Source organism: Ruditapes philippinarum, unplaced genomic scaffold (assembly GCF_026571515.1).
Source record: "Ruditapes philippinarum isolate M1 unplaced genomic scaffold, ASM2657151v2 ctg12028_1_1_1_1, whole genome shotgun sequence".
NCBI lineage: Eukaryota > Metazoa > Mollusca > Bivalvia > Venerida > Veneridae > Ruditapes > Ruditapes philippinarum.
In genome coordinates, this window is record NW_026851840.1 from 23293 (window position 1) to 50678 (window position 27386).

General features: G+C 31.1%; 4 protein-coding genes and 1 long non-coding RNA gene across 5 annotated transcripts; 4 read left to right on the forward strand and 1 right to left on the reverse strand.

Moving 5' to 3' along the window:
* The first annotated feature begins 732 nt into the window (after window positions 1-732).
* Window positions 733-3639, forward strand: LOC132741144 (uncharacterized). Its single transcript, XM_060729243.1, has 4 exons — window positions 733-1563; window positions 2116-2277; window positions 2836-2942; window positions 3484-3639. Exons 1-4 carry the CDS (start codon window positions 1311-1313, stop codon window positions 3550-3552), a joined length of 591 nt encoding a protein of 196 aa, XP_060585226.1. The 5' UTR covers window positions 733-1310; the 3' UTR covers window positions 3553-3639.
* Window positions 3640-6585: 2946 nt separating this feature from the next.
* Window positions 6586-10185, forward strand: LOC132741164 (uncharacterized). The gene is made up of 4 exons (XM_060729266.1): window positions 6586-6937; window positions 7481-7642; window positions 7852-7961; window positions 9485-10185. Exons 1-4 carry the CDS (start codon window positions 6715-6717, stop codon window positions 9566-9568), a joined length of 579 nt encoding a protein of 192 aa, XP_060585249.1. The 5' UTR covers window positions 6586-6714; the 3' UTR covers window positions 9569-10185.
* Window positions 10186-11078: 893 nt separating this feature from the next.
* On the forward strand, window positions 11079-14627 carry LOC132741165 (uncharacterized). Its single transcript, XM_060729281.1, has 4 exons — window positions 11079-11428; window positions 12938-13099; window positions 13413-13519; window positions 14378-14627. Exons 1-4 carry the CDS (start codon window positions 11188-11190, stop codon window positions 14444-14446), a joined length of 579 nt encoding a protein of 192 aa, XP_060585264.1. The 5' UTR covers window positions 11079-11187; the 3' UTR covers window positions 14447-14627.
* A 10-nt stretch (window positions 14628-14637) lies between these two features.
* Window positions 14638-17529, forward strand: LOC132741173 (uncharacterized). Its single transcript, XR_009627251.1, has 2 exons — window positions 14638-16830; window positions 16935-17529. It is a non-coding gene; the product is annotated as an uncharacterized LOC132741173 (long non-coding RNA).
* Window positions 17530-17569: 40 nt separating this feature from the next.
* Window positions 17570-27386, reverse strand: LOC132741154 (diphosphomevalonate decarboxylase-like). The gene is made up of 11 exons (XM_060729253.1): window positions 27172-27386; window positions 26019-26089; window positions 25598-25665; window positions 24835-24881; window positions 23734-23862; window positions 23276-23330; window positions 22525-22669; window positions 21776-21943; window positions 20908-21030; window positions 19254-19412; window positions 17570-18288 (listed from the first exon to the last, which is right to left on the reverse strand). Exons 1-11 carry the CDS (start codon window positions 27221-27223, stop codon window positions 18112-18114), a joined length of 1194 nt encoding a protein of 397 aa, XP_060585236.1. The 5' UTR covers window positions 27224-27386; the 3' UTR covers window positions 17570-18111.

Here is a 27386-nt window from a genome sequence, read left to right on the forward strand (position 1 = left end):
GCTCTTTCGGATTTAACACATATTGTGTAAATATCTTTGATCCGTCGAGATTGCAGGCTATATTTTGTGTAATGAATTGTCGTTCTTACTTTTCTCGCGTATTTTGCTTGTATACAATTGGTTGTATCATATTTCAGCTTAAAGAGACTTGATTTATTTAAGACAATAAACGGGCTTTTAACAATTTTAAGAAATCATTTGGCATGGGAAGGGAAACTGTAAAAAAGTAAAATCACGGCATTATTTGATGTAACATAATTCAATACCATACAGAATTTATGTAAATAGTTGTACACGTTTAAATTTACATTATTATTTCTTAATAACATTCGAATAATAATAATAATAATAATAATAATAATAATAATAATAATAATGATAATAGATATTATATAAAGATTTTAAACAGTAAACATAAATTGCTGATGTGGTTGATATATCAAAGCTACCACAATAATACAATGATAAAAAACAAAAACAACAACAACAACAAAAGCAACAACACCAACAAAAAATGATATAAGTCTGAAGTTGTTTGTCTGACCCTTTTAAATTAAATAAAGCGTGATCAAATGCAATGTACCGGTATACAGGTTACATTCAATAAAACAGATAAAGTGATAAAAGGGAGACAAAAAATGAATAAAAAATTAAATAGATAGATAGATTAGTAAATAAATAAATAAGCTATTTTAATAAATAAATAAATAAATAAATAGTAGATAAATGAAAAACTGTTCTTTACCTATAAATATGCGTGTATAGATTATCAAGACAACATCCTCAACAGTCCTAGAATCAGAATTATTGAAGTTAACAACACAAGTGCCCAGTAGGACACCGCACAGGAAATGGTAGCGGCAGAGGTAAAATACGTAGGGTACAGTCAGCATATACGAACTCAAATACCAACCACAAACGTTATATACAAGATTTAAATGCCTCTCAATATAATTGTTGTATCATCTTACGACCTATATCTGTATTACTTCATAAAAATGTTTAAATTACCTTTAATTATCACGCAATTTTAAACCTTTAGTTTTGTGCTGACTTAACATATACATGAATCTTGCACCGTATTATAAGAGGTACCTATGAATAGCCCATAACGAAACAAAAAAATACAATAACTTTTGAAAAAGAGCATGATCGGGTTTCTTTGTTATCCAAAAGATATAAACGATGAATAGTAAACAAAATCAGTTCTTGCATTACCTCCGTCTGATAAACTTAAAAGGGAATAGTGCCCTCAACGATTTTAAATTGATGACTTTTATAAGAGTTTCAGCGATAAATACACTGGAAAAATGTTGGAATACAAGGATATCAAACAAATGAAAAAAGTTTATGCTATAATTTTGATCTGTTTATATGTTATAAGTTTTATTCTGGTAAATATAGGATTTTACTCGCCTGAATGGTACAAGTTATATGAACAGTGGCCAGATGTTCCTTGGTGGTGGTGGCCTTCAAGAAACAGGGTTTGTAATGAGGTTGGTCTAGTAAGCGGTGACTGTAGGTATCCATACACCGGTATAGACAAAGGACAAGGGGAAAAAGGTAATTTTAGATGAAATAAATTAAATAAATAAAAACATGTTTTATTGTTTAAGTCAAGTCAAATCAAATAATCTATTGGCAAAAACATATGCATGTTAATCGCCAAGAAGCATTTTGGCGGCAAAATACAAAGTACTGAAAAGTAAGATACATTGTAAATTATACATATGTTTCAGTTAACAATATATTAAAAGATTCAATTCTTAATTGCATCGCTGAATAAACAAATTTTGTGAAGTTAACAATTAAATTTTTGTTTGTACATTTTATTATCGATATGAATTTACTTAAGCCATGAAAAATAATATCTAGGTGAACATGCTTTCCTTAAGTCATTATAATATGGACATACTAATAAAAATCACCGGCACAGAGCCAGGCCAGTCTGCACATCGGTGCTATATACTTTTTGTATTTTGTAATTAAGATTCTTTCATTTTTCCATCTGACTGTTTCAAATTTTAAGTAGTGAAATCAATTATACACCCCAGCAAGTTAGAGGTTAATAGCAAGTACGTGCTTTATATTATATATGTCACATTTTAATTTCAGGCTTTGTTCTCCGGACAACTTTCTATATGATGATGACGTCAATTTGTGTATTATACATGTCTTTCCTCTTCTTGGTTACCGGTATAATATTCAATATGCTTGAAAGTCCAATATTCATGGGTTTCGGGTCAATTATTGCCGGGGTTCTGTACCCAGCAGCTGGCAAGTATAATTATATTAACATTCTAAAATAGTTTTAAACATATATGCAGATGTAATGCTATGTGATAGTTATGGCTAGATACAATTTACGAATATTATTATACTATGATTGATGAATTCTGTTTTGCCGTGTTAACGTTTTGATGCCGCGCAAAAGTCATAAGGTAGCTTTGATCTACAAAAACAATGTATCTTTATTAATGTTTCGTTTCTCTTCTTTGTTGAAATGTTAATGAGGGGGATAAAGTCAATATTAAGTCGTGATAAACGTGAGAATGGGGAAGAAAAACATCCGTGGGTTAAAAGGTCAAAGTCGCCGATGTAAAATCACTTGCCCCTCACCGGTTTGAACTGAAATTCCGCAGGATGCTATCCATCAAGGTAATGGATGATCGATGCTTCTATTCAAGTAAGCTGATAACCTTTACAGTGTCGGTTTGACATATTCCAACATAGAAATAAAACATTATAGTTCGTTGTTTGTTAAGTTCCAAGACACATATTACTTACTATTCAAGGTATTATAAACTTTATGTGCTCATTTACTTTATATTCTAGCTGTTTTGACGATAGTTGCAAGCGTCTATGCGGAGCTAAATAACAGGAGTAAGATTGGCTACGCTGCCATCATCACTAATATTGGCGGAGGCCTCATGCTGATTTGCGTAAGTAACAAAGTTTCATCTTTACATTTGTAAGACTACCTGCGCGTTTGATAAAGTAGACAGACGACTAAATGTTTAAATGGCATTATACATGTGTGGCTTCACGTACTAAACACCGCAAATAATTGAAATATGCCCAGTTGAACAGAAAATAATGCCATTATCAATATTAAATTATGTTACTCAATCTCTTTTAATTTAAATTAGTTAAATTTAACATAGGATACTTTCTTTTTTAAAGTAATAGAAATACGATTTGTCATAGTTTAGAACGGTTCACTATAAAGGGAAGATGTGTAAGCGACCGGATATCTTAGTCGGTAGAGCCGCGGAACGGTCAGGCTGCACCCTGAACGGGACCCTCGGTATACCGTACCATGTATCCGGCAGCTTTCCCATCTCCCCTAAAAAGTGAACAGTTCTGAACCGTGAGAGGCAAAATGTGTAAACTTTAAAAAGTAACGTAATAAGTAAGCAATACATTTAGTTTTCAAAATAATTTCTTTTTTTTATCTTGTTGTCCATTTCTTTCCCTTTTCAGTATGTCATGCTGAGAATGTACAAGAAAGTATTCAGGAGAATGAAAAAGTATCTAGAAGTCAATGACTAAAAGAGAACTGTTTAACTTTCTACCGGTGACGGACTAGTGTGAGAATGAGCTATTTTGGAAAAAATATCTTAATATAGTTTATGTTAATTATGTGCGTAAAGTTTGAGTTTTAAATATTAAATACAAACAGAGCATTAAAATGTATCAAATTATTATTTTTACCTAATTAAAAAAAGAAAGGAATTAAACCGAAGCCTTCATGCGACTACTAAATTTTCCCGTAGACCAAGATCCACATTTGTGCCGCATGATCATGATCTGCACTGGTCGCTATTCGACTAGTATATTTCTAATTTTTCCCTAATTAACTAATGGTCTGATTCAGATAAAATAATGGACAAGTCTATTTTAAATATTTAGCGTGGTGGGGGTTTATTTACTATTAGAAAGCGTCATTTTAAGTAATAAAACAAAGACAAACATTTCTGTTGTCTTCGCAACTTTCTTCAATAGATGAAAGTCTCTGAAATCTAAATATTGTTGACCCATTTCAAATATATGAACAATTTAAGTTTTAATTTTCTCTCTCATCTGTGTTGATTTTTTCCATCCGCTATATTTTTGTTTACTTGGTCAAAAGCGATAGTTCAGATCACAGTGTAAAGTCACTAAACTGTAATGATCCTGAATTTTCTATCCTCCCTGTTTCATGTGTCTTAATTGTTTGTCAATACTCTGAAATCCAACACAGCCAGTAACTTTAATTTTGGACAAATGTTTCATATGTAAACCAAAGTTATATAACTAAGGCGTATTAGACGTAAGTGAAGTGAATTCTAAGCATCGATAATCAACAGGCCCGACATATTTAATATGTTGATCGTAGCTAAGGAATACTTTTATTACTTGACTTTCTGAGTTTGATAGACTTAACAGTATAGTTAATTTGTATTGTTTCATTTTTCAACCCAAAACATTTGCATTTTGGATAATAGACTATAAAAAATTACCTTACACCAAGAATAGAGAATTTCGGTTATAATATTAGTGTCAGTATTATACAAGTTTTATTTATTTACACAGCTACTGTGTAATTAACATTACAAATTATATAAAATGCACGTCGCTTGTAAAATTGATATACCATGACACTGTATTGTCAAATTATTATAATGGATCTTATATCAGACAGCATCCAATAGACGAATTATTGCGTTGTTCTCTTTGTGTTCTCAAAAATGAATGTCTGCCCCGATCCAATATTTGCTAAGCTCTGATGATGTTGCTGTGTACCCGTATTTCTATAATAGTCATTACCTGAAATAAAATGAACATAATTTTTTTTTCTTGTACATTGAACATCACACAGCGCGATGCCAGAAACAAACATCATAAATCGGGTATATGTACATTAAGTGTATTCGAGTAATTATTTAAAATAAACATAGGATATTACTTTATGTTTGGTGTGAAAAAATAATAATATTTCCTATAAATTTCAGCTATTGGCAGTTCTATAAGAATTTCACCACAACCTATATGTTAACAACAGAGCACATGTCAATGTCTGTTGTTAAATGTATTGTTATTCAAATGAAAGATCAGAATAGGGATCGATCAATCGATATAATGATATAAATTGTAATTGACGAGAGAAGTAAAGCGGAATAATAGTGTGTCATCCAATCTTTTTTGTTTCCCTTTGGTCAGATGGTTTTCAGTATGACCTCGAACAAATACAGAGACAGACTGAAAGACAGATAGATAGACAGGCGGACGAACAGAGAAACTAACGGTGAACAGGCGGGCGGAGATACAGACAAACTGACACAGATCGACAATCATTTGGTGCAAGATGAACAGGACATCTTATTATTGTTTTGAAATAGTATATCTTTTCTTCATGCGCTTGTTTTATTATAATTCTACTATCGTCATCAAAACATGTACTTTATCTTTAGAATAGTTCTTTAAAGATATCAAGTTTTACAAAACGACTATAGAGAGACTCAAAAGTATCTTATTTAAAATGATCATCTACAATAAGCATAGTTTAAGCAGAATTTATTTTAGTTCTATGATATGATATATATACAACTCAGATTCACAATAATCGGATGATTTAACATTTATGTGGAAATACGCAATATTTATCAAACCACTCACTAGCTGTGTGTTATGTATTTTTCTGTATCATAATAATGAACATTATATGGTTGTGCAAAACACATCTGATTTATATATACAATGTATGACTATGTAAACCTAAACAGTAGCATCCTTTCGTACGAACAACGATAGATCAAATATGACAGTATTAAGTCACAAATTCATTAAGATATAATTTATAAACTATTAAGAATGCATTTTTCTGATTTTAACAAAATGTGAAAACACTATTCTTTTAAGTGTAAATGATAAAACATGTCATTTATCTATGTAGAAACAAAATTGATTGGTAATATATAATATTTCACCCTATATCACCCTCTCTGTCTTTGATGGTAGCGAGAAGCCGTTTCATTTCTCCATTCACAAAAAGAGAAAGATTTGTGATTAAAACTTAAAAGCTTATACACATCCTCAGTTGTTGAAGATTCATTCTTTTAGGGCTAGTAGCCCTCACTGGAAATCTAGAGACTTCTAAAAATGTAAATGGTTACCAAGTAAATTGTTGCATTTGCTCATATTTAACATATAAGATCGTAAACCATAAATGAGAGGTGTTAAAAATAGTGAAAATACTATCGGGTCATGTGACACGCGACTGGGCTGAAATTGTGGTGACAATGTCACACCATCAACATATCATTTACTAATGATTTGATCAAATCAATATGGGAACAATGACTATATAATAACCAGTCATTTCAGCATGACATAACAAACTATACAAGTCTGAAAACTCCTTCAAGTTTACAATCTTACATTGTTTTTGTATGAATGCTAGCAATCTTAACGCGTCGTCTGACTGAAGATTTACAATAGCTGAGTGTTCAACACTTTCAATGTCTATATATAATTGTTCAATTGAAACAATGTCTTTGGTTTTTTTTTATAAAAGAAAGGTTTAGCTATGTAATATATGTTTAAAGTTTAAACAGTCAAATTCATTCTCTTAACTTCCGTGTCCATGGAACACCTAATGTACATTTCGTTATTTCTTTTAAACAAATCTTAATTAAAATGTAATAAAACAAGACATTTTTGTATACGATAAAAATGGAGGAATACAAGGCAAGGAAAAGAGTGAATCTAATTTACGCTATAATTCTTTTGTTTATTTATTTGATAAGTTTTATTCTGCTTAATGTGGGATTTTACGCGCCAAAATGGTACAAGCATTTTGTACAGGTTGGTGACAGAGATTGCTCGGAGGTTGGATTGGTCAGTGGCAAGTGTAGATATCCTTACACTGAGATGGACAAAACAGTGGGTGAAGCAGGTAATATTTCTGCTACATAAATGGAAATATATGAAAATACAAATAACTACGCCATAATATTTTTATTAAAACATGACAACCACACTCTTCCCTATACACCTTTCTCCCACCCCTACCTCTCCCCCTTCCCATAAAAAAAGAAAGAAATATTTTCACAAGCTGAATTGTATTGAAAAATGGCTTCAAAAAGATTTATTGTTTTACTTAGTGCTTCCACATTATTATACATTATATCTTAATACAACCCTTTTGTTGTCTGCAAATAGAATATAACGTTAGTCTTTCGTATTTATTTTAGATGATTTTTTTCATGTTTTTTTTTGTTATCGTAATTTTTTATTTGTAAATAAATAATTTCAATAACGGATCCGGATTTAAGTTCTTAATAAGCATCGGTTTAGTTATAAGCCCAAAACGCATCTGGACTATTCAATCTTCTTGTAAGTATACTTTCTGTATACTTTCAGTAATTTATCTGACCAATGCAAATAAATAATGCAATATCCCTAGCAACAAAAGTTTTAATTGAAACTTTCTTTACAGGTTTTGTTATGCGTGCAATATTCTACATGGTATTGACAGCGATGTGTTTTCTATACATGTCGTTCCTCACACTGGGTTTTGGTATCGCATTCAGTTTGCTTGAAAACCCAGTATACATGTCTTTCAGCTCTATTATTATGGGAATTCTTTATCCTGTGGCCGGTGAGTATTTTTATGATATGATTCTCTTAAGTGTGAAAGATTAATGCGATTTTCAATAAGTCGTTGACCATGCTTTAAATGCATGTTCGCGATTATTTTTAAGGCTAATAAAATTTAAAATTTTATTTGTCACCTCTATTGTTTTGTTTACTCAGTTACCCAAATTACTTTAATCATTGGAAAGATTAGTCATTTGTTTATGTTTCTAGGTATTCTGACTGTCACGACAAGTATCTATTTGCGTATTAACGGAAATGTTAGCGATCCCGGTTATGCCCCCTTTCTCACAACAACAGGTGGAATTCTCATTCTGATAAGTGTAAGTTGTTTACCTTCAATTTCGTCTTGTCGCTAAGTCATTTTAGCTTTCTTGAACACAATGCACAAAAGTTGGTGAACTGTCATTATCACGCCCAATCAGTCCAGGGCACACTTCATTTATGTATTCCTTTTCAAATACCTGACTAAAATAACATGTTCTTTAAAACCGGAGTAAATCTTGGCTAGGTGTTACGAGGGATGTTAAAATATGAATGCAGCTAGGCCAATGTCTCGCTTTTAACCACGTTTGAACGAATTATGTACATTTATCGCATAGACTCAATTGATATAATACATGTATTTAAAATCAGTTCTGTCTAGATTTTACAAAAGCCCGATTAACGCTATATACTTGTGTATACTAAAGCTAAAATGGTTGGGAAAAGGTCTTTCACTGACCAAATATGATCCCATATATTAGGTACTAAACCGCTGTACTTTTGGTATACAGGCGAAAGACATATTTAATTTAATATTTTTATTTGTATTTAATTAAATATGTCGTGTTTATGGGAACATTGAACTTTCTTTTTCATCTGTCACACGGTGGTGTAAGAAATTTAAAAGTGGTGTGGATTTAGTAAAAGATGTACCTCATGCACGCCGTCCGAAAACTGCAACTTCGCCAAAAATGGTTGAAAAAGTATAGGATTTGATTGCTACTGTTGCAAGATTTACAACACTAGGTATATAGCTAAATGCGTTGGTATCTCATTAGCAGCCGCTCATACTTGCTCTGGTAAGAATCTCCAAACAATTGTTGAAACAGTTCATTAAATACAACAATCTTTCGCAAATATCATTACTGGCGATGAGACGTGGGTTCACTTTATGAACACATAACAAAATATGGCAACAACAGGAAGTCAAAGACAACGCACCATGATCGCCAAAAAGGTCATGTATGTAATTTTCTTTACCAATCAAGGTCCTGCTATTCAAATTGCCGCGATTTAAAACGCGAAAAAATCTCGGTTCGTCTATTTTCCAGTGTCTGAACAGTTTACCTCGAAAAAAATATGAAAACACATTTAGAAATTGGATTAATAGACTAAAACTTTGTATATCACATGGGGTGAGTACATGTATTTTGAAGGATTGAGATAATTATGTTGGCACCGTTTGTTAAGCACTTCTGAAAATTGACCCAGTTGCATTCATATTTGAACTCCACTCGTAGTTTTATTAATTTGCAAAAAGAGATATTCTTTTAATTTATTCTCCACTGAAGGTAAAAACATCACAGGCAACATTGTGTAGTTTACTCCTGTAGATAAACTTACCTTAAGTCATGTCGTTAAAGACAAACTAGAACCATGACTGAATGTTAAAATAGCATGATGGATATATTTATATTGCTAAAGAACAATTGAGTCCCAGTATTAGTGAATATGTTGTCAAAGAATCCTTAGTTTTCAAGAAACATGCACATTTTTTTTTCAAATGCATAAAAATGTGACATCCTTCAATTCTATCATTCTTTCGGCTATACATTTTACATTTTCTATTTATTGTTTGCAGTATTACATGTTACGTGTACACGAGATGGTAATGGACATAGCTCTAAAGTTTTTAGACATCGGAAATGGCGACGAAGAATTTTAGACTGGCAAGGCAGCATGTGACAAAGTGTCTGTAGGACTTTACAGTTGAAGCTACTATGTTATCTCTTTTCTTGAGAAGGCTGCCAGTTTTTTTTTAAATGACGCTATATATTCATATTGTGACCACCTATAATGTGTAGCATTTAAAACATATAATTAAGTAACTTAACATGTTTATTTTAGATTTAGAAAAAAATACTTTGTGGATTTCTATATTTTCTAATATCAAATTTGAGCATAGTATATCTTTATATGTCGTTCAGGTAAGGTTTGTGTTTTATTTGCAGTTATCAAATAATGGTCCATTCTTTTCTATGTTTTTGATATCCTCAGCCTCCCTCGTTTTATTTATTTTTTATTGCTGCTTGTCTTGCAATAATGTATCGCTGGATGTTGACGGAGACCCTGTTCATTGCACTCCTTGTTCAATATTGATCACGTATAATATTTTTTTCATGTAACAATTTATGAAACGATACAGAAAAAAATTCAAGTCAAGTAAATAAAATCAAAATCTGGTCATTTTTATTCCATGATAGATATTTTGAAAATTGTATTTAATGCTTTCTGCTCGAAAAATGTTCTTCAATAAAAGAAAAATATATTTAATGAAACGACTTGTCTTCTTTGTTGTATATTTACCACACTGTCACTGTACACTTATTAATAAACCTATTTTTTCTAGATCGCATTCAAGCTTGACTTTCAATTTAAAGTGTCTGTCGAGTCAGGCCAACATAAAGTTTAAGTGAATGTCATGTAGAACAGTGCTCAATGCCATATGCTGCTTGCTGTGGTAGCATAACCTTTTACATCACCAGGTATATTTAGAGTAATTATTTTTGTATATGAAATAGGTGGGCTTTTTGTAGAATTTATTAACAGTTTTGCTTTCATTTTGGAGCTATAAAAGTCACAGACTGACTAATTAACAAATATTTATTGCTTTAAAAATCATCTCAAATAGATGCACACACATTAGTTAAGATAAAGAAACAAAAGAGAAAATGTTTAAAGAAAGAAACTAATTTTTTTCCGTTAACTTGGACCAGAATTCGTACTTCAGACCTAGGCCTGTCACCTTACCCCCGGACTTCTGATGTAGCTTTCTTGAAAAAATCCGAAGCAAACCACTCGATTCTAAATATAGAACTTTCTTAAGTGTTTACTACAAATGTCTGAAAGATATTGATTAAACTAAGCTACAAATGTAAAGCAACGATCAAAATTTTTGTCATTAAATTTAATCAATGGTTAAAAACAGTCAAGACATGTTTTACTATTCATAAATACATTTGTATTTGTCATAAATAATTATCATGATCGTACAACTTTTAACCTATTGCTATTCTATACAGTCAAACAAGTATAACATTGTGCGTATATCATCTTTACAGATTTATATCAATAGTTCTTTTCAAAACATGCAATAGCTTCTTCAAAGAATTTGATCGAATGTCTTTGTAATATTAATTGTATACAGTGTAAATTGCAAACAATATAATTTCATAGTCTACTTCCTTGTAAATTAAACGTCTTATTTTTAACACATAAACGATTTGTATTTTGAATTTGAAAAGAATCTCATTTTACTAGTATTTGGTAAAATTAAGTGGAAATATGTCGGAAGAAAAGAAAAAGAATAAGAAGAAAATTAGCTACGCTGTGTTTTTGATATTTCTATATTTTGCGAGTTTTATACTGGTAAATGTAGGATTTTATTTACCATATTGGTTCACATCTTATGAACAAGGTACATATGTTTGGGAAGAAGATTATAGGAAGTGCAACGAGGTTGGGCTTATAACCGGTGATTGTAGGTACCCATACACCGGTATTAATCAAAAACAGGGGAGCAAAGGTAATTTTTTTTGTCTTTACAACGAAATAATTCATTAGAGATTATATATTGCCGTAAAGTACACTAATTGCAGCATTTGCTAATAACAGCTCGGCTAAAGGAGGGCAATTTACGCCGGATGAAAAAATTACAAGAAGCTATTGAAATGGACAAAAATGTGTCCTAAAATAGACAGCAAATTCCTTCTGTAAATGGCAAACATGATATTTTTTTCCATATAATGTAAAAGAAATATTTACAATCTAATTTCTTTAGATTACATGTTTTTGATTTTACATTGACTTTAAAAAATCAATTATAGTAGTTGATTTGAAGGGAAAATCAGACTTGTCCTTTGCTTAGATATTACATACTTGTATGCAATAAAATAAAAAAAACATTCAGTGAAATCATTTGCAATTTATTCTGCGGAAATCAATAATGGCTTGATAGGAATTAAAATCGAAGATTAATTGTGCTTTGGTATAACATGTTTGCATGAAATATGTACAGAATCACTGATATACTTAAAAAAATTATCAAGCCAAAAACCATCAATTTCACATATAAATGCGCGTAAAAGGGCAGGACTCTATTTATAATGAGTTGATCGCAGCGAGAGTCAATCGTACGTAACCTTTATTTTGATATACAGTATAACATACGTAAATGTCAAATACAAACAAAATCATTGATACCCTTCAAATACAAAATTTATCATGCGGATATCAATTGTCTACGGACAGACGGACGGACAACACCTATCATAGAACGTCCCGAAGGTCTTCGGGAATATAAAATGACAAAAAAACCCAATAAAATGGTTTCATTTTCCAGCAGATTAAATATTCTTTAAAAATGTTCAGAACCTTTTCCTTATTGACTTATTCCAAGGGTAAATATATTACTAGTATTTCAACAAGTTGAAAAGTTACTTTGTAAGGCTTCTATATATCAACGGTGACAAATCTAAAAGTGTATGAATGTCGGAATCGGTGCTTTATTTAACATTTACTGTCGTGTACTTCACCTCAAAACGTATGTAGCTTCGACATCCTGGTTTTCTTTGATAATATTGGCACTAAATTAGAACCGAGTGGCGTCCATGACCGAGTGGTTAAGGTTGTTGACTTCAACTCTGTGGGTTTGAATCCCGGCAGGGACTGTGAATTATTTCATGCGAGGAAGCTTTCTATCTAGCTATTTTGGCATTCTTTTTTTTGCAAGTTAAAGTTAAATTTTACTGACATAAATTAACGAACATTGAAATGCATTAGACATGTTGTCAAACGATCATTTCATGATAACTTCGACATTATCCAAAAATGACTTGTTCTTTAAATATTTTTATCAGTATAGAACTAAAGTAGCCTAATTTACGATGTGCAAAGTCTTAATATGAGGGAATACTTGAGAAAAGATCTACTTATTCATTTCGGTGATTGTAATTTTTGGTGAGAAAATAGAAGTTTTCAAATGTGTTTTCTTCTTTTAGTTATCCAGTGTTTTGACTGTTTGCATTCATTTCAGGCTTTGTAATTCGTACAACATTCTACATGATGTCTACGGCAATGATTTTTCTGTACATGTCTTTCTTCTTCCTGATGTTTGGTTTAATACTGAATAGTCTTGAGAACCCTATATTCATGGCTTTCGGTTCCATTATTGCTGGAGTTCTATATCCTGCAGCTGGTAAGTGTTTTATTGACGTCTGAAACAGTTATTAAACCCGATATTCTCCTTTACAGTTTTTTTTAAACAAATCAATAATTACCATACAGCGTAAAATAGCATTTTTTTATAAAGGAGATACTATTAGTACAATATTGATAATCCAGAGATTTAGTGTACTACAAAAGTATGCAATTCAATATAACCTTCATTCATTTTGTAATTTGTTTAAATACTTGATTAAAAAGCTGGTCATTTAAGGTTCCAATTTCAACTTTGTGTAGCACAATATAGGCAAAACTAAGTTATCTACATTGATAATATTTTCTTGTAGCTGTTTTAACAATCGCAGCAAGCGTGTACGCGGAGTTGAGTAACACATCAAAGATTGGCTATGCTGCAATCATCACAAATGTTGGAGGGGGACTCATGATGGTTTCTGTAAGTTTTTTTATTAATGATGTACCCCTAGCTATTGTATGAAAAGGCAAATTTTGTCAAGTGTATATCTTAAGATACTTGTAATTCCACAAACTATGCTATTTTTAAAACGTCTTTAAAGGAACAACACATTAAGACGTTAACAGTGTAATAATATTTCATTGCTGGTATATACATGTAAGTAAATACATGAATACACATGAAAACAGAAACAAGAGGTTTTAGAAAAAGAAAGTTGATTCAAGTTCTTTCAACATTAGCCACGAGCCTCCCACAAAAGCCCAAGTAAAACTTAGAGACTATATAAGTGATTACATTCAAGCACAAAATTAAAGCTACACGTACATGTATATCTTCTGAAAAGTATATTACGATAATGTGTTAGTAGTTTCAACACGTCTAACCGTAAACATTCAATAAAAGTATCTCAAATTTCCACAAAAAATACAGCGCATAACAACAAAACAATAAAGAGAAGAACTTTTAGATAGTGTGCCAACTATATTTGTATAAAAATCTATATTGCAAGTAAACATCAATTCAATACACGTAACGACCATGGAAAAAGGGATATAAAAGATTTGTCAAGTAAAACCAATCAAGTTAAATACACGTAAATACGTGGTATTTAATGACAGGAAGTCTCAAAAAGTTCAGAATTTTAATTAATAATTGATAAAAATGGTAAATTAAATCCTGGCATTTATTGTCAAATGCAGATGTCTTGAAAAGGTTGACATTTCAACAAATTTTGGGTTTTGTTATAATTTAAGCGAATAGGTATTTGAAACTTTTCAATATTTAATTTATATGTGTTTCACTAATAAAATAAAATATGTCTGTTTTTTTATTTTTAAGTATGTGATGCTGAGGATGTACGAGAAAGTATTCAAGAAAAAGGGAAGGTCCATTGAAAGTGATGACTGACAAAGTATTTCTTGACTTTGAACAGAGATGTTTTGTAATGATCAACCAGTGATGTTTTGTAATGAGCATGCGTGTTTTACAATTAGAGGACATGTTTTAGGTCCCAATACCTGGATATTAGGATCATACCGATTGATGATATGTTTTGTTGTGAACAAGTGTATTTTACAATTAGAGGACATACTTTCGTACCACATATCTGGATATTAAGGTCATTATTATTGATATCACTTCAACCAGAGATGTTTTGTAATGAACATGTGTGTGTTTTAAAATAAGAGGACATATTTTAGGTCCCCATACCTAGATATTAAGATCATTATTATTGATATCACTTAAACAATAGATGTTTTGTAATGAACATGCGTGTTTTTTTTTCAATTAGAGGACATATTTTAGGTCCCCATATCTGAATATTAATCATTATTATTGATATCACTATATCAAGATATGTTTCGTAATGAACATGCGTGTGTTTTACAATTAGAACACATGTTTTAGGTCCCAATACCTGGATATTTAGATCATTATTATAGATACTACTTAAACAAGAGATATTTTGTAATGAACATGCGTGTTTTTTACAATATGAGGACATGTTTTAGGTCCCAATACCTGGATATTTAGATCATTATTATAGATACTACTTAAACAATAGATGTTTTGTAATGAACATGCATGTTTTTTTTACAATTAGAGGACATATTTTAGGTCCCAATACCTGGATATTTAGATCATTATTATAGATACTACTTAAACAAGAGATATTTTGTAATGAACATGCGTGTGTTTTACAATTAGAACACATGTTTTAGGTCCCAATACCTGGATATTTAGATCATTATTATAGATACTACTTAAACAAGAGATGTTTTGTAATGAACATGCGTGTGTTTTACAATTAGAGGACATGTTTTAGGTCCCAATACCTGGATATTTAGATCATTATTATAGATACTACTTAAACAATAGATGTTTTGTAATGAACATGCGTGTTTTTTACAATTAGAGGACATATTTTAGGTCCCAATACCTGGATATTTAGATCATTATTATAGATACTACTTAAACAAGAGATATTTTGTAATGAACATGCGTGTATTTTACAATTAGAACACATGTTTTAGGTCCCAATACCTGGATATTTAGATCATTATTATAGATACTACTTAAACAATAGATGTTTTGTAATGAACATGCGTGTTTTTTACAATTAGAGGACATATTTTAGGTCCCAATACCTGGATATTTAGATCATTATTATAGATACTACTTAAACAATAGATGTTTTGTAATGAACATGCATGTTTTTTTTACAATTAGAGGACATATTTTAGGTCCCAATACCTGGATATTTAGATCATTATTATAGATACTACTTAAACAATAGATGTTTTGTAATGAACATGCGTGTGTTTTACAATTAGAGGACATTTTTTAGGTCCCAATACCTGGATATTTAGATCATTATTATAGATACTACTTAAACAATAGATGTTTTGTAATGAACATGCGTGTTTTTTACAATTAGAGGACATATTTTAGGTCCCAATACCTGGATATTTAGATCATTATTATAGATACTACTTAAACAATAGATGTTTTGTAATGAACATGCATGTTTTTTTTACAATTAGAGGACATATTTTAGGTCCCAATACCTGAATATTTAGATCATTATTATAGATACTACTTAAACAATAGATGTTTTGTAATGAACATGCGTGTTTTTTACAATTAGAGGACATATTTTAGGTCCCAATACCTGGATATTTAGATCATTATTATTGATACTACTTAAACAATAGATGTTTTGTAATGAACATGCGTGTTTTTTACAATTAGAGGACATTTTTTAGGTCCCAATACCTGGATATTTAGATCATTATTATTGATACTACTTAAACAATAGATGTTTTGTAATGAACATGCATGTTTTTTTACAATTAGAGGACATTTTTTAGGTCCCAATACCTGAATATTTAGATCATTATTATTTGTACTACTTAAACAATAGATGTTTTGTAATGAACATGCGTGTTTTTTACAATTAGAGGACATATTTTAGGTCCCAATACCTGGATATTTAGATCATTATTATAGATACTACTTAAACAATAGATGTTTTGTAATGAACATGCATGTTTTTTTTACAATTAGAGGACATATTTTAGGTCCCAATACCTGGATATTTAGATCATTATTATTGATACTACTTAAACAATAGATGTTTTGTAATGAACATGCATGTTTTTTTACAATTAGAGGACATTTTTTAGGTCCCAATACCTGAATATTTAGATCATTATTATTTGTACTACTTAAACAATAGATGTTTTGTAATGAACATGCATGTTTTTTTACAATTAGAGGACATATTTTAGGTCCCAATACCTGGATATTTAGATCATTATTATTGATACTACTTAAACAATAGATGTTTTGTAATGAACATGCATGTGTTTTACAATTAGAGGACATTTTTTAGGTCCCAATACCTGAATATTAAGATCATACCGACTGATATCACATCAACAAGAAATGTTCTCTAATGAATATGTGTGTGTTACAATTTGAGAACATGTTTTAGGACTCCATACCGGGATATCAAAATCATAATTATTGATATCATTTCAACCAGAGATGTTTTGTTGTTAATTAGAGGGTGTATACCTGGATATTTAGATAATAATTTATGTCACTTCAACCAGAGATATTTTGTTCTTAAGGTGTGAGCAGATAAATTATACTGAATGATTCAACTTTAAAGTAGTGATGTTTTGTTTATGTATACACAATATACATATATTATAGTTTCTAATCAGTTTCTAATCATAGTCTTATGAACAATGCTGAATGCCACATGTTTATTTTGTACATGATTGTCAAGTAAAACAAATATAGTCATAATTTTCAAAGAAAATATATTAGTAACAATTCAATCAACATTTAGGGAAGCCACTCATAAACATATGCATATCTTTCACAGATGCATTTCTATATTGAGCATTTTCTGTAAATATTCTATTATTGAAGTTTTATTAAAATATTACTTGATATAAATGTGTTTATCAACAAATTAATGTCAATCTTTTTTTGTTCTGCTTTCTTTACATAATGGACTTGCCCTGGTTTGAACTAGGGAGTTGTTCATTTCTTATTTGAATATCAGATTGTTAACCCTTAGTTGTGAAATGGATATGCTCCATTCAAAGTTTTAAAATACAAATATTGAGCTACAAACTCCTGGTCACACTGCAATACATGCTGGCCCTACAGTGGTACAAGTAAGATTTATGTACTCATATATAAAATAACTTGTTATTATAAGTTGAAGGTAATTATATAAATTAAGATATTATAATGTGGCAACAAAAATTCATATATGTATTTATGCTTGTAAAATAATGCATATGTAAAAACATGTTATAATAAAGTTAACAAAAATAACACTTTATAAAAATGTAAAGTAGCAAAATGTAACAAAATAGCCAGCTTAGTTGTTTATATGAACTTGGCAAGTACACATGTACATAGCATCCACTGTTGATATCGTCTACAAGTAGTAATTTATGACTCTCTGACAAAAGGTCTTATATAAACACATTACAACTTGAGACTGTGTTCCATTATCCTTAAAAAAGTAAGTTAAGAAAATAAACGTATCATGAGACACAGTCAATTTTTCGTTTTTCTGGCACCAAATAATTAGGGTCGCCATTTTCATTAAGCAAACACTCATCATTATCTGTCAACACTTGTGGGCCATCTCCTGGTACTGTATGAATCATATACTTTATTGCACCTTGTTGGATAGGCAGATTTAATGTAGATATAAAATCCTGAAATAAAATAGATGTTTTCTTCATACATGTATTTTTTTAAAAACCAATACCGACAGTTTATATTAAATGCTATATATACATGTTGATTTTGCCCATATTTTATTCTTACACTCCATAAAAGAAATTGGGACATCAGCATTGTTAGAACTGTTTTAATTTATAATTTTTCTAAGATAGTTCCATTATAACTAAAGATGGACATAGAATTTTATCTTGAAAATGCAATTCTATATTGTTTGAAGAATGTGGAATGTGCAACAATTCAAATATATATATTTGTATATTTACATGTACATATAAAACACAATTATACCATGCTGACATAGAGCAATAAATTTACCCTACATTGAATTTGGAACAGTCCATTCAAACATTTCAAGGTTAAAATTGTACTACGAACAGCATAGAGCTGAATGTTTAGGCAGGCTAGACTCTTACCCAGGCAGGCTCGACTCTTATCACTTTTGGTTCCACATGTTAAGGGTTAATGTAAAGCATAAGGTTTTCCATCTCCTGATTACACACATATTTATCATACTATTTTGTAATCATTCTTGATGTTTATTGTTACACTTTTTAAATTCTAATCCTCCTTTTGTAAGTCATAACCTAAGATAGTCAAATGGCTAACCTGCAACTATTCCCTTCCCTGTGATATATTTCATAGAGCAACTAAATAAACCTTATGAATAACTTCATCTTGATATTTGACATGTATATTTGCTGGGACATAATATACTGTACAAGCAACTACCAAATAGATAAGGTGTCTTATGTTGGTGTCCATGATCAATAAGACAAAATAGCACAGCGCTCGCTTAATAATGAAAAGATAACCCAGCACTTATCAACCGTTGCTAGTCCTGTTATATTATAACCCAGATACTCCAAAAACCACTGACATAGTCAGCATTATCCTTATCTTAAAATAGTCATTTTATGACAAGTATTACACAGTTTACCTCGGGAACTTTTGCTTCATCCACTGGTAATCCTGTTACAAAATGTTCGCTGACATCTTCTGGAGGAAATAAATACTTGATCAATGCTGTAACCATGGCAACATTTTCTTCTAATAAATAAAGACAAGCATTTGGACCAGCATCAAAAGTATAAGCAACCTGGAAAAAACACAAATAAACAAGATTGCATTTGTGAAAAATGCTATGCCACCGCATTAATACAACACTAAATAGTAGTGTAGGAACAGATTTTTTTATGTTTCTATACAATTGTAGATTGTTATTATGCATACATCCCTGACGTATCTAATCTTTATTATCAGATTAGTGGTTAAATCTATTGTTATTCAAATAAAAGATCAGAGTAGGAATATATCAATGCAGTTGAGTCTAGTTAATTTGGTGGTGAAGGTCATATTTCACACAGCCTAAATTTCATGACTGTACATCAAAGGACAACACAGTAAGACACTTTGTCAAAATCTAGGTCAGCTGATATCAAAGTTCACTTTACATCTTAATCTGTGCACACATGGTTCAAATTTCATAGCTGTACATCAAAAGACAAGATCAAAATCTAGGTCACCTGATATCAAGTTCAATTTTACTAAAACTAAACATAAAAAGATGCTCTTGAGAATCATAGTTAAAGAATAAATCATTTAGATATTAGTTGTTTTTAACCAGAAGAAATTCAGGCCCAGTTAACTCAGTTTGGACAGCAATATTTATATGGACATTGCAATTTTGAGTTTATGTCTTGGTGGCAGCTTTTTTTTCTGTGATAATTTGGATAAATCAAAATGCATAATTCCAACCATATTCTCCCTGTATTTCATCTGATACAAGAGGTTGATGGTTGATAGTTCGATGCAGAAAAATGGGAGAGTACTATAACAGAATCTAGGAACATATTATATATATTCTGGAATGATAAAAATCAATTGTCCATATTACCCAGGTTGTCCCAAAGCCTGTGTCGAGCATGTCAAAATCAGATTTAGCCGGCCCTGATATTACATATAATTTTTGTTTCATACATTTATTTGACTTTTTGTTCAGAAAGTATTTAGCAAATTTACATTTTTATGAGCTGATCAGTAATCAAATTCCAGACAATTACTTTACCAGCTTTGAGTCTTTACAGATACTGCAAGTAGCTGATACCTTCTATCAGGGAATCAATTTAGTTTAAACATATTTGTTTCAGCTAGATTATAATAAAAGTTTAAACAAATATTTGAACCACTCCTGAGTCAGTTTCCTGAAACTAATCAGTACTAGTGCCAAATGAGTAGTTATGGGACTGGAACATATACAGACAGCTTAATTTCAAGGCCACCTCTCTCAAGTATTATTTTAAATTTGCTGAAGAATAGGAAGAATAGCATAAAACAACAAAATATAACTTTGTCAACCAAATTGTTAAAATTAAATACCTGCACCTGGTGAATCAGAAGTCCGTTCATCTGGACTCGTTCAGATGTTTGTAATTACATAACGTATGGCCTTCTAGATTATATACCTGAGCATCTGAACTCCATGATAATTGCAATATTGTACAACAACAAACTCAAAAACAAGATCTGTTTCCTAAATATATTCACTTTATACATGTATGCTGTTAGCTGTAATGTATAAAATATTGTAATACCTTATTCTGGCCACAGTATTTGTTATAGGCATGTACTAGTGTGATGACCTGTCTGGAGACATCTGTCAGGTAGGAGATTGGAGGATATGTATCTAAACATACTGCATGAAGCTGATTGCTTTCCTAACATGAGAAAATACAATAATACCTGATTATAACATAGTCATCAAAAACAAAATTATCTTTAATACAAATATATAGATGATATTTGTTTAGTTCAGTGTAAGATTGGAATATATTTCACAGAGTGAGCACCAAAAGGTATATTTCACGAGTGGCCAAGCCAAGAGTGAAATATGAACTTCTGGTGTTCATGAGCTGAAATATATTTCGATCTTACACTAAACTAAACAAATTTTCTTTTTATTATATGCAAAGAAACGTTTAAAAAGACGTTTTAACCTAATGCTAAACGAAAAGCGCGCCAAATAATAGTACAACGTGACATCATTTAAGACGTCATTAAGCTGGTTTCCAGAACTGTGCACGCTGGTATTTCACTGAAATAACGTAACAGGCTTAAATTCAAAACAGTGAAATTATCAAACTGATAATTTCACTGTTTCAAACAATGAATTATCAGTTCTTTATTTCACTGATATATTTCTATAAACTATTGAAAAGCATGTAATAAATTGAATTCATCCCATTTATAGACTCCTGTTATGTTAAAAGTCAAGAAGGAATACAGAGATTCATATGAAATGGTCAAAATAAATTTCCTTACAGAATTTAATGTTTGAGGGCTGATGAATACCAAGATCAAGATCAATAACTCTTTAATAAGTTACAGTTAAACACAAAGCACTAGAAACACATCTTAGTATGGAATATAGGGAGCTCGAGAAAACTCCAAAACAGTACTCACCTTCATAGTATGTGTGGCAAATGAGTCAAAGTCTTTACTGAGTATAGCATTTGAGATGAGATCTACTCTTTTTGGCACCTGTCTAACTCTTTCTAACATAAGCTCACTGCTGCGAACTGTTGTCTGCATTCCTTCGGAACTTCCTATATGCTTCTTTTTGTCACTTACCTATACAGTGTAACCATTTTACATTTTTTTTTTTGTACTTTGTTAAGTATATAATATGACAACATTAGCTTACTGTTGTGTTAAAAATTGACTAAATTAATGAACCACAGAAATAAGATGCTTGTAGCTGTATTATGAACATTTCTACCATTATGATCACTATGATACAGGCATAATACACAAAGAAACAACAAGTGGTGGTGGTGGTGGTAGTTTTCACTCCAGATCATGGTAGTAAGCTACAATGAATTCATCAGAGCACAGTTCAACCAACACATCTTTCCTGGACAGGCTGTCAAGCAGTTTACCAGTACCAGTTGCCTTCACTTTCACAAGGAACTGATCACTTCTGTACATACCAGAGCAGAGGTACTTTTACAGTGGATTTCATGATCAATCACAATGAAAGTGACCTCCATCATCTGGGAATCGAATCCCAATCACCTAATCCACAGTCCAACGTTCTACCTATTGAGCTAATTAGATGCAACCAAAGAAAGGGCAAACTAAATTTTGCAATTTATAAATGTCTTAACTTTTATTTTTGCATTGATCAACATTTATATCAACAAATTACATACCACTAGAATAAGCACATGAAGATCTGGCCAGTGTGTGTGTGGAGCTATCTGTCTAGATATAGAATCTGTACCATCATCTTTGTCCCCTTTATCCCAGACAACAAAACCTCCATGTACACTACGACAAGCACTGCCTGAACCCCGTCTAAAAATTAATTGATACTACAAAATTGACACGTATTTCAATTGTCCAACTCAGTAATTTTTCCATTAAAAGCTTTGGTGGCCTTCCGTAACATGTTTTGTTTAATTTGCTGTTTTACACAAAATCAACCGTACATAGTCGAGCATAAAAATGTAGAGAAGAAAATCTGCCATATGACTACAGTCTACAATTAACATATGGTTGAGCTTATTGTAAGGTTGCTTATTCTTAATAAAACATAAAACAAAATTTTCAAGAAGAACACAACAAAATCATTTTCAAAATGCAATGAACAATCAAAAAATTGAAATAATTTGATGCGGTAACACCTGTTGGGAATTCTGTCATTTATGAATTGACAATGAAGGCCATATGTGCTAAACATAGTTGAGACAGAAGACTAATCAAAACAAATTTAAAAAGTCATTGGAGATATTGGGCTAGATTTGCATTATTTCATAGTCAATATGTGTTACTTCTTTAAATGTTGATGTCAGGAATGGTATATATCATTACAAGCATAAATGGTGATTGTTCTTTATGGCATTTTAACATGCTAACTTAACAAGGTTAAAACATATGTTCAGACAAATACCATAACCTTACCTTGCAATATCAGATATATCCCCTTCTAATCTGTACAATCTGGCTAATGTAAATGCTGAAAATATATCAGGAAATAATAATGAGCTAACATTAGACAGCGAGTTATACTGTTTTCAGTGTTTGAGATCCATGCTGTAATATTCACAAAGGGAAATATTTCTGTAAAATCCAATCCAGAGTTATTGGAAGTTTTTAAATCAACAAAGTATTTTAAATAAGTATATTTCCAGACTTAACTTCTTTTTCTTGGAGTCAGCTGCTGTGTGAAGTTTAAAATGAATATCTTCTGTTGTTGCACACAAAACTAAATATGAACTCAACTTATAATTGCTTTTGTAAATTTTCTCATAAAAAGTGTACATATAATGTCTGCACACTTTTTAGAATATTAAAGGATTTTTAAATTAATTTTTACTCTACTCCACATGTTAAACATAGACATGAACATATATAATTACCCAAGCAAGCATAACCAGCTGCTGACGAGGCCAGACCCGCTGCTGTGGGAAAATTATTCTCAGAACATATATGAATCTTCCAGTCTAGTATTTTTCCTCCATCTCCTTGTTGTTTTGCTCGATTTTTCACTGAAAATATTTACACTTAACTTATACTTGCTATTGTACATACTAGGATAGGTTGAGTGGTGGCATGGTGAAGTGGTTAACGCATCTGATTAGAAATCTAAGGATTGCTGTCTGCGTGGGTTCAATCCCTGTCAGGGGCAAGCTGTTGTTTCCTTGAGCAAGAAACTTAAAATTTATTGCCTAGTACTGGTTGAGAAACTTAAAATTTATTGCCTAGTACTGGTTGGTTCCAGGAACCGATTAGAGTGTTTCAATAAGCTTATAGCTTCCAACACAATCAAACTAAACAAAATTTGTACAAACTAAGATAAGTTAAGAGTTGTCAGAATGTTCTTTCACACCTACATCAAATTGTCTACAGGGACAAATGTTCAGAAAAAGGATGATATAAATAAATGAAATACATAATCTTTTATAAAGTAAGTGGTTATCTCTAAAACAGGAACATTTGTACAATTATTGCTTGTATGGAAACATTAAAGAGCTTGCAGTTAGTACCAATATATCAATATGTGGTTAATATTTGGAAAGAGACGTCAACGTAATTCTGAGTGGTCCTTTCAACAATCATACAATGACATAAGCAATACAATCAGAAAATTTACTAAACAATGTAATACAGTGAAATGACTAAAACAGTCAGCCAAAACATGTTTTATGCAGGTTATCCATAGAAATGATTATTTCTGAACCTTGTATGTGAAAAATAAAAATGTATTAACACTCCGTACTTTAGCCATATTTTAGTAAAATGTAAGACATACATGCATAATGAAAACAAATATGTAAAACTTAGCATTGTTCTTTAACATTCTTGAAAAATTCCATTTTATTTCTGAAATGGCTATATACTAGATGTTTTTAAGATTTGAACTTTGATTACAATATTTTAAATAAGTTCATTACTTCATGTATCACTTTTCTGTTTACTTATAAATCTAAAATTATGGATAATACAACATATAGAATTACCTTCCTTTAGCAAGTTCTGTATTCTTGGTGACTCAAATGTGTCCTCCCTTAAAGTACATAATTATAATATAGAAAGCAATAGTTTATTTCGACGACTGCTAAGTACGTAGAGCATTGGACAGTGAATCAGGTGACCCTGGTTGAATTCTCTGATTGTGCAGGCAACTTTTGTTGTGATTGATCATGAAAATCTTTCAACTGTCATTTAACTGTACCTCTGCTATTGACAGCCTTGCTCAGGAACAATACAGTAGCTGAACTTTGCTCTGGTGAATTCAAATTTGCTTTCTGCTTTCATCTGGAGGGTAAACTACCAACACGTACATGTACACCACAGTTTTTTTGTCATATTGTCACAAAAGACGCATAATAGCCTTCTTTGACAGAAACAGACAGACAGCAGACAGTCAACTTCTACATGCTAATCAAGGGCATCATGTGCTCATGTAAGCTAGAAATAAATGCTAAATAAAATTACCTTACAAATTCTTTTAAATAATATTTTGTTTAAGTCTTTTAGAAATGTATACATTGATTTTTATGTTTTCACTAGCCACACATCAGAAAATCCATTACATTGCTAACCATTATTGAAGTAAAAGCACATTGGAAATGACATCACACTTTACATGACATTTCAAAATTACTTATTATTTAAGAAATAATAATAAGCAAACACAAACATGAATCATAGCCTAGTACATGACAGAAGATAATTGGATGCTTTGGGTGCTTGACAAGCGAATGAGTGTAGAAAATATACCTTCCATTCAACCATATTTTATTCTCTGTAAAATGTTCACAGGCACAAATTGTCGTCTTTGCTCGAAGCTGAAATCATTAAGCAAATTTTCAGCATCAAAGTTGAAAGTATTAAGGATAAAAGAATCTTTAAAGTAATTAGTTGTTTTGAAGTAATTAGTTGCTGTCAGTGAAAATTTTCTTTATCAAAACTGATACTTCCTTCCAACTTCATCTATCATTTATTGATCCATATAATAAATATTTTAGGTCAGTTTTATTCAAGGTCATGCTTAGTAATCTGTATCTGCAAATTAAATTAAGAAAAAAGCCATGATTTGCTATAAAAATCTATTCAACAAGATTCCTGGAATGTCGCCATATGACCTATACTGTGTTGGTGTGACTTAAAACCCTATCAAACAAACAAACAAGATTCCTACCTGATCTTGTGAAAGAGTAACGCTTACACTTGAATTCAATGGCAGGACGAGATTTTCATCTCTCTTACCCCCTGAAAGAGAATGAAATTTACTTATATAAACCAGAAGTTTTGTTTAATATTTGGACTCAGCATGACATTTTGAATTTTTGTTGATTATTTTACCCTTTTACCCTGTGATAACTGATAAATAATTTTAGTAGAACACAATGTATGTACATAAGCAGTAATGGACCATTTAAATTAAAAGTTAAAAAGCATTTGTGTGAATAGGATTATTAAAACTTTCTTCAAAATATGACATATGCTGCAATAAAATTTATCGAATTGACATTTGCATACAACAGAAACTACCCATGTAAGCATTAACAAAGCCTGGATTTCCTTCAAGGACGAACTTAACCACCTTTGTTCTATTCACATACCAACTAAAGTCACTAAAACACGTTGAGATCTACCATGGTTAAACAAGTCCATTATTCGCAAAATTAGGAAACGTGATACAACTTATTCAAACATTAAAAGGTCAAAGTCCCAATCAAATGATTTGGTCAAAAAGCTCAAAATACTTAAAAGTGAAATCCAAAGAGAAACTAGGAAAGTAATACTGGCAATAATGGACTTGTTTAACCATTTAAATCGCAACTTTTCGGCATACAAGATAACGATAAAAGCCGAGGAATTATTGGCAGCCATCTTGGATGGGAACCATAATAAAGGAAACAAGAACTAACGAAAGCAGTGTATAAAATACCGAGTGGCACTTTTAAAACAGAAAATGTAAAATAAAAATACCGACTTCCCCTTTCATAGGCTTTGTCTAATTTCCTTTTATAGGGAAGTAAAAGACTGGAACCATGAAGCCTACATGTAATTTCATCAGCTTTATATTATTTTCATTTCAAAAGAAAACATAAATTAAAATTTAGGTATTCGTAAAACAGGTTTAAGATTTTACATGTCCAACCGGAAAACACTCTTTTTTACGGTAATTCTCAACATGACAGCAGTAAAATATTCCAATCAGCCAATGTCAAATGTATTTGCTGACAATTTGGTCTCGCGAAAATAAGTGACATTAGCACTTGGAATATTTTGAAGCAATAATGAGGCAGAAAATCTATTTGCACAATATAAATAATAAAATGACTTACAATATTTAACAACAGCAATGTTAACAGGAGCGGTACACGTTACTGATTTCATTATGGGATTGGAAATCGTCTGCACACACGTGTTTTGAATGAAATTTGACAGTTTATCAACATCCGGTTTGCTGCTGATTTTATGAGAACTTTATTTGATATGATAAGGTAAACATTACATGACATGATATAGCTACTTAAACACATTAAGATTTAGATTTTAT

What these genes read in the sequence shown, in the direction of transcription:
- LOC132741154 (XM_060729253.1), bottom strand. Translation starts at nt 27,223, where the DNA reads ATGAAATCAGTAACGTGTACCGCTCCTGTTAACATTGCTGTTGTTAAA. An exon ending in CATTGCTGTTGTTAAATATT is followed by an intron (nt 26,090 to 27,171) that starts GTAAGTCATTTT and finishes ATTCTCTTTCAG; the next exon opens with GGGGTAAGAGAGATGAAAAT. An exon ending in ATGAAGCAAAAGTTCCCGAG is followed by an intron (nt 18,289 to 19,253) that starts GTAAACTGTGTA and finishes ATTTTATTTCAG; the next exon opens with GATTTTATATCTACATTAAA.
- LOC132741165 (XM_060729281.1), top strand. Translation starts at nt 11,188, where the DNA reads ATGTCGGAAGAAAAGAAAAAGAATAAGAAGAAAATTAGCTACGCTGTG. An exon ending in AGTTCTATATCCTGCAGCTG is followed by an intron (nt 13,100 to 13,412) that starts GTAAGTGTTTTA and finishes ATTTTCTTGTAG; the next exon opens with CTGTTTTAACAATCGCAGCA. An exon ending in GGGGACTCATGATGGTTTCT is followed by an intron (nt 13,520 to 14,377) that starts GTAAGTTTTTTT and finishes TTTATTTTTAAG; the next exon opens with TATGTGATGCTGAGGATGTA.
- LOC132741164 (XM_060729266.1), top strand. Translation starts at nt 6,715, where the DNA reads ATGGAGGAATACAAGGCAAGGAAAAGAGTGAATCTAATTTACGCTATA. An exon ending in AATTCTTTATCCTGTGGCCG is followed by an intron (nt 7,643 to 7,851) that starts GTGAGTATTTTT and finishes TTATGTTTCTAG; the next exon opens with GTATTCTGACTGTCACGACA. An exon ending in GAATTCTCATTCTGATAAGT is followed by an intron (nt 7,962 to 9,484) that starts GTAAGTTGTTTA and finishes TATTGTTTGCAG; the next exon opens with TATTACATGTTACGTGTACA.
- LOC132741144 (XM_060729243.1), top strand. Translation starts at nt 1,311, where the DNA reads ATGTTGGAATACAAGGATATCAAACAAATGAAAAAAGTTTATGCTATA. An exon ending in CAAAGGACAAGGGGAAAAAG is followed by an intron (nt 1,564 to 2,115) that starts GTAATTTTAGAT and finishes TTTTAATTTCAG; the next exon opens with GCTTTGTTCTCCGGACAACT. An exon ending in GAGGCCTCATGCTGATTTGC is followed by an intron (nt 2,943 to 3,483) that starts GTAAGTAACAAA and finishes TTCCCTTTTCAG; the next exon opens with TATGTCATGCTGAGAATGTA.